This window comes from Bufo gargarizans, chromosome 4 (assembly GCF_014858855.1).
Source record: "Bufo gargarizans isolate SCDJY-AF-19 chromosome 4, ASM1485885v1, whole genome shotgun sequence".
Classification (NCBI taxonomy): domain Eukaryota; kingdom Metazoa; phylum Chordata; class Amphibia; order Anura; family Bufonidae; genus Bufo; species Bufo gargarizans.
In genome coordinates, this window is record NC_058083.1 from 99276692 (window position 1) to 99290949 (window position 14258).

Sequence of the window (14258 nt, forward strand, 5' to 3'; positions counted from 1 at the left end):
GGACCAGGACCTGCGAAAGTTAGCTGATCACAATGGTATCCGCATTCTAGAAGGGGTTGTCTCGGATGTGACAACCCCGTTAAATTTCAACCAGATTTTTAATAGCAGTGTGTTGTACCATAACAGTCATTACCGAAAGTAGAAGATTTAAAGGGGTTTTCTGGGATTGCTATAGTGTTTAACAGATATGCTGATGTAGTTGCTTACCTCATGTACATCTTCCCCATGCCTTTTCTTTTTTAAGCTGGTTTCCAGTTCTTGTAACCAACAAACCCATGATGCCCTTCTCCTTTGTCTGCCACAGCTCCAGCACCACCCATAACAACACCCAGCTAGTTTATAGCTCCTCCCACCAGCTACTTACATAGACACTCCCCTATCACAGCCCCTAACAACAACCAGCTAGTTTATAGCCCCTCCCACCATCTAGTTACATAGACACTCCCCTATCACTGCCCCTAACAACACCCAGCTAGTTTATAGCTCCTCCCACCAGCTAGTTACATAGACACTCCCCAATTACTGCCCTTTACAACAATCAGCTAGATTATAGCTCCTCCCAAACAGCTAGTTTATAGCTCCTCCCAAACAGCTAGTTTATAGCTCCTTCCCACCAGCTAGTTACATAGACACTCCCCTATCACTGCCCCTAACAACAACCAGCTAATTTATAGCTCCTCCCACCCAGCTAGTTTATAGCTCCTCCCACCATCTAGTTACATAGACACTCCCCTATCACTGCCCCTAACACCGCCCAGCTAGTTTATAGCTCCTCCCACCAGCTAGTTACATAGACACTCCCCTATCATTGACACATCCATAGACATAACATCACAGGAAATAAGAGCAAACTGCATGGACATGGTCATGTGACCACAGCCCAGAACGGGAGACAGGAACAATAAATGTAATAGAAATACATTACAGCCACCTTCATAAATGAGTATTTTAAATGTAAAACAGAAAACTCTTTTGAAGTAAACGTGATACAACACCAGCTAACTGGATGGTCAGCTCCACTTTCATGTCAGACATGTTACAAGATTGTAAAATCGGAGATACTCAGGTAGAGGTGGCCATACGCAGGACCTTCTGTTGGCAACCCCCCACCATATAGTGGAGTGACGTGTACAAATAACCACACTGTGCAGTGCCCAATTCTAAGAAAAGTGAAATGGAAAAGACGATTCCGGCACCATATTTTCTTCCCATAAAACCTTCCTCTTTATTGAATCACGAACATAACCTGGTTACGACTAAGGAGAAGGTCTCCGAAACGCGTAAACAACTGCTTGTTTGTGATACTGTCCGCACACTTATGTTCATGATTCAATAAAGAGGAAGATTTTATGGGAAGAAAATATGATGCTGGAATCGTCTTTTCCATTTCACTTTGCCTACATATCCAGGAACTTGCTGGTCTGATTCCGGGCACATGGGATATCGCATGCCGAACAGGTGAGCTGGACAAACATTTTCTATACCCAATTCTAAGAAGTCTGACATCCAAATGAGAAGTCCGTACATAAACAAAGGTAATAACTATTCTACTAAAAATGCTATACAATAAATCTCAAACATTGTGGAGACAAGTCTAGACTGCCAGGCTGTGGTTGGTGCCTCCTTGAACAAGAACAGCTAATAAGTCCCCTACAAGCACAGAGATCACACATCCCTGCTCTGTGTTCAGAATCTGCAGATAAAACAGAGAAGTCAACAGCCTCCAGACATCGGTAAGAACTCCTTTCGTTTATTCACCACATGGAGCTACTTAGCATTTCGGTTCAATCTACAGGAGTTTTTGAAAGACGTTTTTGCATTGAAGGGAGGTTGTTGTTGTTGTTGTCTTATCTGTTTTAAAACAGGAGTGTGAACAAACCAGTTGGCAATGTCATACACAACCCCTGTCTGAGAAGTATGCTGCGTTAAACACATCGAGCCGGATATTCAGATGGTTATCAGGATCAGTTATTAAAGGGATTTTACAGTTTTATATAAATAAAGCTTAGAGCTGCGTTCACATTGATGTTCTTTATTTCTGCAGTTCTGCTCTGTTTTAGCCCCCGGTTCCGTCTCAGACACAGACAGACAGACATGCTACCCAACATTTTAAAGGACAAAATAGTGCAGCATGCGGGGGAAGGATGCCCCTAATGGAGACGTCAATGCAGATGTGAACACAGCCTTAAAGTGGTTGTCCACTTTTTACTATTGATAACCTATGCTCAGGATAGGTCATCAATATCAGATCGCAGGGGGTCCGACTCCCTGCAGCCTCACTGATCAGCCTTCTCTGCTCTGTCCATAGAAGTGAATGGGGACGCCATACTTATAATTACATCTGTTCACCACTGCAATTGCTCCAGTGAGAAGGTAAACAGAGAAGAGAAGGTAGCACTCATATCAACGCTGCCTTCAATTCTAACAGCTTATCGGTTGGAGTGCAGGGAGTGGGACCCCAGTCGATCTGATATTGATTACCTATCCTGAGGACAGGTTATCAATAGTAAAAAGCAGACAACCCCTTTAAGGGGTTGTCCAAATGCATATTTTACAGAGGCAGAATGGTGCTACAATATAGAAGAAGTATTACTCTCCTCGCTCATTTCTCACTGTTACCGTTCAGATGCTTATCGGTTCTCCGATCCTTGGTTCCGGCTTTACAAATGGCAGGAGAAGCCTGTTCAACCAATAATCGGTTGAGGTGGGTCATATGTGTTCGGTTAGGCTGACCTTCTATTGTTGTCAATGGGAAGGAAGGAGAAAGCCGCTGCCAGGCACTTCTAGTGGTGGCATGTCTCCTGGCAGAACAAAAGGATCAGGCAAAAAGATTCAGTATGCCTGATTCTTCTCTCCCGGGAGCTCTCCCTGTACATTAGATTGTCAGTCAAACCTGCCATATTAAATATTGGACAGTATTAGTAAATATGCCCCATTGTGCATTCTGTTAGTAATTTCCAGCTTCACCATAAGAAGAACATTTCTCATTGTGCCCCTGACATGAATAGAATGTCTAGTGTTGCATGGAAACAAATACAACTTGAATAAATACATATATTATTAAAGACAAAAAAGGGCCAAAAATATAAAGAATGTTTAGATATAGAGGTATGATATTATTGATAGTTGATTATATCCCAATATACAGTATCCATAAATTAATTAGAAAAGCATAAATGTTACTAATAATAATTATATATACAGTGCTGTCCATAATTATTCATACCCCTGGCAAATTTTGACTTAAAGTTACTTTTATTCAACCAGCAAGTATTTTTTTTACGGCAAATGACAATACTGTAGGTGTCTCCCAAAAGATAGTAAGACGATGCACAAGAGGCATTATTGTGGTAAAAAAAAAACATTTCTCCGCTTTTATTTACATTTGAGCAAAAAGTGTCCAGTTGGCATAAAAAAGGAGAAGCCTTCCACCCAAAGAACACCATCCCCACTGTCTAACATGGCGGTGGGAACCTAATGCTTTTGGGTTGTTTTTCAGCCAATAGACCAGGGAACCTAATCACAGTAAACGGCACCATGAAAAAAGAGCAATACATGAGGATTCTCAATGACAGCATCAGGCAGTCTGCAGAGAAACGTGGCCTTGGGCACCAGTGGACATTTCAGCATGACAATGACCCAAAACACACAGCAAAAGTGGTGAAGAAATGGTTAGCCGACAACAACATTAACATTTTGGAGTGGCCCAGCCAGAGTCCAGACTTGAATCCAATGGAGAATCTGTGGAGGGAGCTAAAGATCAGGGTGATGGCAAGAAGACCCTCCAACCTGAAAGATTTGGAGCTCATTGCTAAAGATGAATGGGCAAAAATACCTGTGGATACATGCAAAAAGCTGGTCTGCAATTATAGGAAGCGTTTGATTGCTGTAATAGCCAATAAAGGCTTTTCTATTGATTATTCAGAAGGGTATGAATAATTTTGGATTGGACACTTTTTGCTCAAATGTAAATAAAAGCTGAGAAATGTTTTTTGCCCACAATAATGCCTCTTGTACATCGTCCTATTATCTTTTGGGAGACACCTATGTCATTTCCCGTCAAAAAATTACTTGCTGGTCTAATAAAAGTAACTTTAAGTCAAAATTTGCCAGGGGTATGAATAATTATGGGCAGCACTGTATAAAAAATTAATTAATAAAGAATCAATATACCATGATTGTATATTGAGTCTTTATTCCTTTTCATTTTTTATATATATGAATATTCATTCTTTACTAATTCTTTATTAATTTGCATTTATATATTTATATATATATAATTATTAATAGTAACAATTATGCTTTTCTAATTAATTTATGGATAATGTATGTTGGGATATAATCAACTATCAATAATATTATACTTATATATCTAAAGATTCTTTACATTTTTAAGCCCTTTTTATTTTTAATTTTAATTAAAAAAAATTGTCTTTAATAAATGAAATATATGTATTTATTCAAGTTGTATTTGTTTCCATGCAACACTAGCTAATTGAGTGCCCCCCAGACTACTTACTATTTTTTTTATTTATTTATCCTGCATTGGATGTGCCGTGGAGAGTGCACCTTAACCATCTGTTCAGCGTGGTAGAGCCACTGCATATATTTAGTGAATAGAATGTCCCTGGGATTATTTAGCACAGCCATTTACCCCTGCCGTGGTCGGTGATTGTGCTGGTAAGTCACTTCTACAGCGCTTTAGAATAAAAGGTTCCTCCGTCAGCACCCACACTGCATCGGGGTCTTTGTGCTGGTTTGAAGATTTGCTCATGAGAGGAATATTAAGCAGGCTGGATTACCATAGAAGATCAGCCAGAGTCCGTCCAGCCCCAATGATATTTTGTAATCAGAACATTTACGAGAACAGAACCCGAGCATTGCCTCGTGCAGATTGTTATACAGAATCAGTGAATCCAATACCAGGTTATGCTTTGAGACCACAATGATATGCTTCTTCCAGTTCCCCTCCTGCATAGCATGCCGACATGAATCAGTCTTCTACCCCCTAGTGGAGATGTGAGATATTTTTATGTCTTAATAATGCACATAAACTCTGTGGGAAATCCTATAATTCTGTCTATGAAAATGATGCATGTATAGGCATTGTAGGAGTAGCCAATCAATGAAATCTACAGCTCATAGTGCAGTGTATTCCTTATACAGAGTAACACTTCTGGGGAAGACATAGCATTCGGGTATTCATTCATTTCATATGCAGTCCAATTGTATGATTTTCAACAGAATTTGTTGATTTTGCAGCATACTACATGGTTGCTAGCCCTTGAAAATCACCATCACAGTAGAAGAGTGTACATATGATGATCTTGTATAATGCGAGGCGGGTCCACTTTTATCTGTATGACCCGTGGGATACAGAGACCTGCATTAGTTTGGGTTTACTAATGGAAACACCATCTGTGGTGCTAGACAAAGATTGCCCGGCGTTCCCTTTATACCACATTGTGCCTACAACACATCACACCACTTGTTTTGTAAGACATGGCTAGGTTATCTGCCTAAGGCCCCCTTCACACCACTGTATTTTTGGTCTGCATCTGATCCGCATTTTTTGTGGATTGGATGTGGCCCCATTCATTCAATGTCCATATGTGGACAAGAATAGGCATTTCTAACAAAGGGCAGAATGTGCTGATCTGCAAAATGCGGAATGCACACGGTCGGTATCTGTGTTTTGTGGATCCACAATTTGCCGACCGTGCATGCCCCCTAAAATGAACACTATAATTCATTTATATACGACTAATTGCTATAAGAGTTCAGTTTTGTGCACAGTTAAAGAGTCCCTGAGGTTTCAAAAACCTTTTGATATATCATAGAGGCATATTAGTTTTGCTCAGTGGGGGAAGGGGGGTGGGGGTGGTGATCCCTAGAACGAGAAGACAGAAGCGCTCGCATATCGTGCTCTCTCTCCTCCCTGCAGAAGATGATGAGACAGAAGGTGTGTCTCAGACTACCTCAGACTGCCTATAGACACTGTAGTCATAGAACGTAGCTCTGACCTCATGGAGCTGATCTAAAAATGATTGAAACCCCAATATGTGATGATAACAAACAGCAGGTATTCTTCCATAGGTAAAATAAAACAAAGATGAATCCAGTGAATCCAGCACCGGAAGTTTCTTAAGTTGCTTGTTTCTTTATTAAGGTGTATAAAATATATGGTAACAACATCAGCATCAATCCTCTCACTCCAGAAATAGTCCACGCATTTCGAACAAAAAAGTTCTCACTTATGACTACAGAAATGCCCAAATACCTGTAATTTATAGGGAACTATTTCTGATTCCGCCTTAATCCAAAAGTAGGGAGGAGAAACGCATAGCTCCAGCTTCATTAATTAGGGCGTTACTATTGTGACTATCCTAAACACATACATGGTGCATAAAACATGTTACATATAAAAAAATCACATTGTGTGTGCTCAATGATAAAAACAAGTAGCAAAAATGGTTCATGTACCTCCTCTGCGGTTTATAGACTCCAAACTTGAGTCCTATTGCACAAACCGCAAGCATGAGTTTACAAAAAACTGCACAGTCTGAATAGGCATGTGGAAAGCAGTGCTGAATAATTCATTGTAATATATAGAGCAGCACTGATTTGAGAATCACAGCGTGCAGTGCAGTAATGGTACACATGGCGATGAAGGTATATGCAGGAAATATGGAAAAAATTTGCAGAAATAAAGAAAAATGGAACAGTCAGTTATAATACATTCAATAAACGTGCATCAGTTCTTTTCTTTAACTCAAACCAGTTGGGCATCTGGTTTTCTATAGGTATTGACTGATATATCATTTTTGAGGTCATCACTGAATAGTTCCTTTAAAGGGGTTCTGCGCTTTCATTTAACTGATGATCTGTCCTCTGGATAGATCATCAGCTTCTGATCAGCGGGGGTCCGACACCCGGGACCCCCGCCGATCAGCTGTTTGAGAAGGCCGCAGCGCTCCAGCAGCGCCGCGGCCTTCTCACCGTTTACCGCCAGGCTGCCCGCCCACTGACGTCACGACTTGTATCAACTAGAGTGGGCGCGGCTAAGCTCTATTCAAGTGAACAGAGCTTAGCCGCGCCCACTCTAGTTGATACAAGTCGTAACGGGCGGTCAGTGGGCGGGCGGCCCAGCGGTAAACGGTGAGAAGGCCGCGGCGCTGCTGGAGCGCCGCTGCCTTCTCAAACAGCTGATCGGCGGGGGTCCCGGGTGTCGGACCCCTGCCGATCAGAAGCTGATGATCTATCCAGAGGATAGATCATCAGTTAAATGAAAGCGCAGAACCCCTTTAAGGTTTGCATTTCGAAAGCATGCTCCTTTTTGTGCCTAAGCTGTGGCGGCTTTTCAAATCAGATTTCACTATTTCAATGCACAGGGGTGAAATCATCAATGAATCTGCATCATAGTCCACAGGAAGATCTACATGTGAACCTACCCTTACATGGACTAAAGTGCTATGTGCCATTATGGCTTATATTAAAAATAATTCGCACCTTTTATCCGGTTAGACTAGGATTTTCAAAAAGGGTTCACCTTTAAAATCTCACACATTGGAATGAAATGCATCAGAACCTCTTTGCAAATCCAAGCAGAAGGGGCATGAGCATGTTTTCAGTGTGTCGAAAATTGCTTTCACCTTGTAATATGACCTGAAGATTAGAATAGAACATGATTTCTGTAAGGACTGTAAGGCCTGGGGTGGGAAGTTACTGTTATGTCAATGCCAGCACATATATCCAGCCCTCGGCGAATCCATCAGGTAATCTCAGCACTTCTGCCACATTCACGTCATTTAGAGATAGTAAAAGAACATCTGAGCTCGGTGGGATTGACCTCCAAACGGGTGAGAGGGAGCTATAATATATATCTTCAACAAATAACATAAACCCTCAGGAGGATTTCAATTGCTTCTAGAAAAACAGAATTCTGCTCCTCTTATTGCCGATAAAATAAACTTGGAACATTTCCACCCATACAGTAGCTACATCCAGAAATTAAAGTTGAAACGTGGGCGGTCTAAAAAAAAATATGATCTGCTGCTATAGGATAGAGCCATGATAACTGGTTTCTCACCTACATTGTTTGAAGCCTGAGATTATGAAAGTCACCTCCTGTTGGGGGCAAGGCTGTTTCTCATTTCCTCTCTCTGACATGTGCTTTACACTGCAGCTTTATTTTTGTTTTCAGGTTGGCTGCTGTCTTTAAAAACAAGGCGGTCAGCTGATTTCCCATGTACATGTACACTACTGTGCAGAAGTTTTACCGTGTGGGAAAAATTGTTGAAAAGTAAAAATGCACACAGGGAGGTTGTTCCGACCCTTTACTCAGGACTTAGTTGAAGCACCTTTGGCAGTGATTACAGCCTCCAGTCTTCTTGGTTATGATGCCACAAGGTTTGCACATCTGGATTTGGTGACTTTCTGCCATTCTTCTCTGCAGATCCTCTCCAGCTCTGTCAGGTTAAATGGGGACCATTGGTGGGCAGCCATTTTCACATCTCTCCACAGATGTTCAGTTGTATTCAAGTCACAGCCCTGGCTGGGCCCCTCAAAGACACTGCCTGTAATATACCACTTGGGAACATGTCACAGCTGAGGCCAGTGAATGGCTGCAGCAGTTAACATGACCATGGGCGGAATGTCATGACTTTCAGTCCAGGGACTCAAATCACCAGGGACAAAAGACTCAACACTGGAACGGAGGGCTTTCTGTAGGTGAGTGGGGTGTTTTTGCTTTGTTCTACATTCCTTGTGCTCACTCATTTTTGGGAGGTGAGAGTTATGACTGTATAGAACCTGCACCATAGTTTTGTGTTCTTAAAAACGGTATAATTCGAGAAGACAGTGTGCACCCCTGTTATACTGCCGCATCTTGCTGCTCCTGGGCTGTGTCAAGGACATTTCTTTGTGACATTCTTGACAGGCTTCTCCACAGCTTAAAGCTTGACTGTAGAATCCCTTTCTTCTGTGTGAACCTTTTATATCCACTTTTAACCCTTCAGCTTCCAGTTCTGTACATTCACATATGACAACATATACTGTATATACTATTTTTTTTATCATTTGGCATTTGCTTCTTATATTTCCATTCACTCTACAGCTCGGTCTTCACCCGCTGCTAGTCTCTGCATTGCTGCCTATCTTTGAGCTCTTTCTTCCTGCAAGGTATAGTCACATCTGGTGTCCCAGGCTGCACCAGCATAGTGATCTTTTTCTAATGATGTAACTTAACCTACGGTAACTAGATAATAATGGGTTAACAGAAAGCCTTTCATGGATGGCGTAGACTACACATATCTGTCTTTCTGCAGCAGCCAGTGCTGTGAAGCTCCCTCTCTGCTGTATACTCCACTATATCCACTTTTCTCCTCTTGCTGGCCCAGACAACCATGATGACTTTTTCTAGTCACGACTGGAGTTTGCGGTCCATATTTGGCTCCTTGCTTTTCCTGCATCTTCCCTGCCTATTTCCCACATGTGCAGCATGATTTTTAGTTATTTTAGTCAGTTCTTTCTCTTTAATTACCTTTTAATGTAGTAAGTTATAGTGAGTTAGTAATAATAATTGTTAATGTTAGATAATGAACACTATTGTTCTACAGTTACCAGGAGTGGTGATCGATACTAGGCCACATCCCTAAGGGCTGAGGTCACTTTACATGCCTACTGCCCACTGGAGGCTTTTTTAGGAGGGGCCATTGAGCTAAAAAAGTTCTATGCGTGAAACAATAGCTATAGCTCCACTGATGGCATTGATCGGGTAAGATGAAGTCTTGTGATTATCTCTCTTGTACTACCATGGGGCATCGACAGTGCCCTATGTTGGAAACTGGTCGACAGGAGCTCCCCCATTGTTGCAGGCTAAGTGATTGTTACCTTTTTTTACTTAAGCCTTCATAAGCCTATCTTATTACCATATATTGGAATTCACAGTAAAACATCACCACGCACAAATTCTACATCTTTGTGCTCTGGATAGTAATAGTGTCTAAATAGTGCACCCCACAGTATAGGTGTCCTCTCTGATTTTTAAATCAGTAGGTTAGTTGGAAATGTTCACAATTTATTAAAATAAATAACCAATAAAAGTTAAATTTTATCAAACACTATAAAATACCGACAATAAAGAATGCACATGTCAAGAGCAGGCAACTGGTAGTCCTTGACTAAATGTAAATACATTTCCTTTGTTCTTCACACAATAATATCGCCCCCTTTAGGCTCCCAGCTACATATAATGGTGCTCCTTTTAGTGCTCTACACAGAAGCAATATTTCTCTTCCTCTGTACCTTGGTATAGGATATGTTCACATCACATGTATTATGTACATTTCGTGTACACACTAAACGTGTCCATAGGGTTACATAAGTCAAATGGAGGCCATAAAATGTCACCTTAGGACCTCTGGCCTGTAAATGTTACTGCAGAATAATGAAGTATGGAATAATGTAGTATGCCCTGCAACAGTGACTAGTTCTCCTAAATAAAATCAACCAGACCCTAAAATAAAGATAGATAATGGTCTCAAAACAGACACCACTACAGATCAGACACCTTAAACGTATATACAGACCCATTAATAAATATGGATTCCAGAGTAAATACAGACCCACAACCAGGTCCCTAAAATACAGATACAAGACCACACCTGTTACATAAATACAGACCCCCAGAATAAATGCATAGACTAGAGACCTGAATAAATACAGACCCCCCCCAGCCTGACCCCTAAAACTGCAGATCCCTGATCATACCTCATTTAAATACCCCAGAATAAATACATATCAGAGACCAGGCCCCTAAGAGATTCCATAATAAAATAAATATATATATATATATATATATATATATATATATAAAAATACAGACCCCAAAAATACCTAGACAACAAATCAGACCCATAAATGCAGACCCCAGAATACATACCTCACACGGGACCCCCAAATAAATACAGACCACAGATTAGACGTTCCAAGAAATACAGACCCCAGAGTGGAACCCTTAAAGGGATTCTGTCATGAGAAATTAGTCCTATAAGCTAAACATATGGCGATGTCCCTTGTAAAACACTGAATCTAAAGTGAGTTTATCAAATGCCCCTGTGGCTCTATATTCATAAAAAAGAGGTTTATATCACCTGTCAATCACTTCGAAATGTGTCCAAGGGGACGTCTCATGGTGAAAGGTGCCCGGCTGCATCCATCTCGTTTAGGTGCCCAGCGCCGCCTTCAATGCTGAAATCTCCGCCCTCCCTTTCTTTCGATCCGCCTACCTCAGTTCAACGCCGCCTCTCGTACGTCCGCTCGATTCAGCAGGATCCCGCCTGTGCGATCCAAACCAAATCCAGCCCGTGCGATCCAAACCTCCGAACAGCTTTGAACCCAGCTGTAGGAGGTTGGATGGCTGGGACGGGCTGTAATAGGGCAGTCAGTGGAGGTTCGAGTGAAGTGCGCCGGCCAGCCATTTCAACGGGTGTGCAAAAAAACGGATGTTACTCCGTGTGCATTCCGTTTCCATATGTCCGTTCTGCAAAAAAATAGAACATGTCCTACTATTGTCCGCATTACGGACAAGGATAGTACTGTTCTATTAGGGGCCAGCTGTTCTGTTCCGCAAAATATGGAATGCACACGGGTGTCATCCGTATTTTTTGTGGATCCGTTTTTTGCGGTCCGCCAAATACATACGGTCGTGTGCATGACTCACTTCAGCAAACGGCATTTATCATGTAGAGGAAGTTAATACAAGGCACTTACTAATGTATTGTGATCGTCCATATTGCCTCCTTTGCTGGCTGGATTCATTTTTCCATCACATTATACTCTTCTCATTTCCATGGTTACAACCACCCTGCAATCCAGCAGTGCTGTTCATGCTTGTACACTATAGGAAATAGCACTGGCCTCTCTGGTGGCCGGAGCGCACATAGGACTGCACTTTTTCCTATAATGTGCAAGAACGGCCACTGCTGCTGGATTTCAGGGTGGTCGTAACCCATGGAAATGAGCAGTGTATAATGTGATGGAAAAATAAATCCAGCCAGCAAAGGAGGCAATATGGACAATCCCAATACATTAGTAAGTGCCTTGTATTAACTTTATCTACATGATAAATGCCATTTGTTGTGCGACAACCCCTTTAAGTAGTGGTGTTCTATCTAGGGGGTGGATTCCAAATAAAACAGTTTATACTTCATTATCCGATGTCTTGAATTCTTGTAACTTTTTGACTATCTTCATAAAGAACTGCTATGTGGGAGGCACTGTAAAAACATTTTTGGCACCACACCATAATTATGAAAAGACCCATGTACACCTCAAAGTCCCTCTTCATAATTTTTTCCATATCATCATCTTTTATGAATATACTGTTAATAGTTCTTTACCAACGTACCTACCTACCAGCAGTGCCTCTATGACACCCTCCATCGGCACTTGGTGGGTAGAAGAATATATTATATTACTGGTTCATTTCTTTCCCCTTTATCTCCATTTATTATTCAGAACGTTCAATAATAATAATAATAACTAATCATTAACTAGAAATAGGGAAGAGTGAAAGGGAAACTATACACATTCCTATAAATTGTGAGCATAAGGTGGAAAGAAGGTTCAGCCATGGTTACAAGGATCTCCTTGAAAGATAATGTGTGTTTAGCAGAACTGTCCAGTGTGCTGAGAGGTCAGGTTCAGGTTCTAGTTTCACAGCAGCTGTAGAGCCAAAGGTTGCTGATCTCTGCTCTATTCTATATGACATGGACGTGGGGAGTGGACTTCTGCTATGGCTCCAAATCTAGATTTTACTTTGTTCAGGGCTTTATAGCATTGGTGTAGCCTGAGAAAGGCTCCTAGGGCACAACACTATGGTGCCTCTGGCCAAATGTACCCAATCTACGCATGCCCTCGGTAACCAATGGCCCATTTGGCTTCCGCATGCACCCAGCCTCACCGTGGGGTCTTACCATTGTATTTTGGTAACAATGGACTGTTCATATGATTTCATGATGAACATCTTAACATCAAAATTAATGTGCCGATTTTCTTTTTGTCACTGCAGGTTACCATGGATTGTATTGTGAGGAGGAATACAACGAGTGCTTGTCAGCACCATGTCAGAACGGGGCCTCTTGTAAGGATTTAGTTAATGACTACAAGTGCGTTTGCCCGTCAGAGTTTGAAGGTAACAGTGTAATAATTGTTTAATGTTAAGGTTACATGAAATGCTAAGCGTTTTCTATCCTTGGAAATTCAAAGTAAAGCATGAAATTAAGCATCTTCCAATGGGAATTGGGAAACAGAACAGAATACACAATGATTTTGCTTATTTGTGGGTATAATACCACTGCAGGTAAAAACCATAACACTGTTATTGTCTACAATATGACAGAACGTTCTGTTGAACCCCCCCCCCCCCCCATTTGTGCTAATTAGATGGCTTGTTTTATTAATTGTTTTTCTGTGTGGGTTGCTGTTGGGTACAGTATTGGTATATGGGTTGTTTCCTACAGAAGTTTACATTTTCTCAATATTAGATCATTTACCTTTCTGTTGAGTATTATACAAAGAAGACTTAAACGTTCACTTATGTGAACTGTGCTTTTTAGGTTTTTCCTATCTGAAATTTACAGGACATCGATAAGGGACTTTGGACAATAGTCGAGCGGTGGCCCGGCTATTTTTGGAACTCCCATAGCAATGAATGGAAAAGCTGCACATGTACGGAGTCCTCTCATTTCACTTCAGAGCCCCATTCTCGAGATAGGAGCGGGTCCCAGAGGTGGAACCACACTTATCGGACATTTATGGCACCACCTATGGATAGGCTATAAACGTCCAGATGGGACCACCCCTTTAAATAAAAAGTGTGTCAAAAAAGGTCTTAGGTAAGACCTCTTAATATATAGTAGCCGTTGTAAACATAACATAGTTTTAATTATCTTTTATTTGCTGGAAAAGTTGTCAGTGTACCCAGAATATTTGAAAGTCATTTCTGGGAGGCAGCCATATACGTGAGGGAAAGCAGGAATCCGTCTTGATGGGGACAACTGTACATATTCATGTAAAATAAATGCTTCCCGCCTGCTCTGTAGTTCTTGGCTCTGTCTGAAGTTTTCTTTTGGAGAGTAGCAGTCATGGAGGTGATGGTTGTCCTCATAGCATAACATAGGTCTAGCCTATATCAAATGTTACCTTGAACAGATTGTCTCTAAATCATCACTGCACTGCGCTGCATCAATGTTTAA

The 14258-nt window shown here is 41.3% G+C and overlaps 1 protein-coding gene across 1 annotated transcript in view; it reads left to right on the plus strand.

The window, feature by feature from the left end:
- Positions 1 to 14258, plus strand: part of DNER (delta/notch like EGF repeat containing) — a 240439-nt gene that overhangs the window by 204926 nt on the left and 21255 nt on the right. Inside the window, exon 9 of the mRNA XM_044290795.1 lies at positions 13073 to 13195. Coding sequence (XP_044146730.1) covers positions 13073 to 13195 — 123 coding nt within the window. The remainder of the gene's footprint in view (positions 1 to 13072; positions 13196 to 14258) is intronic.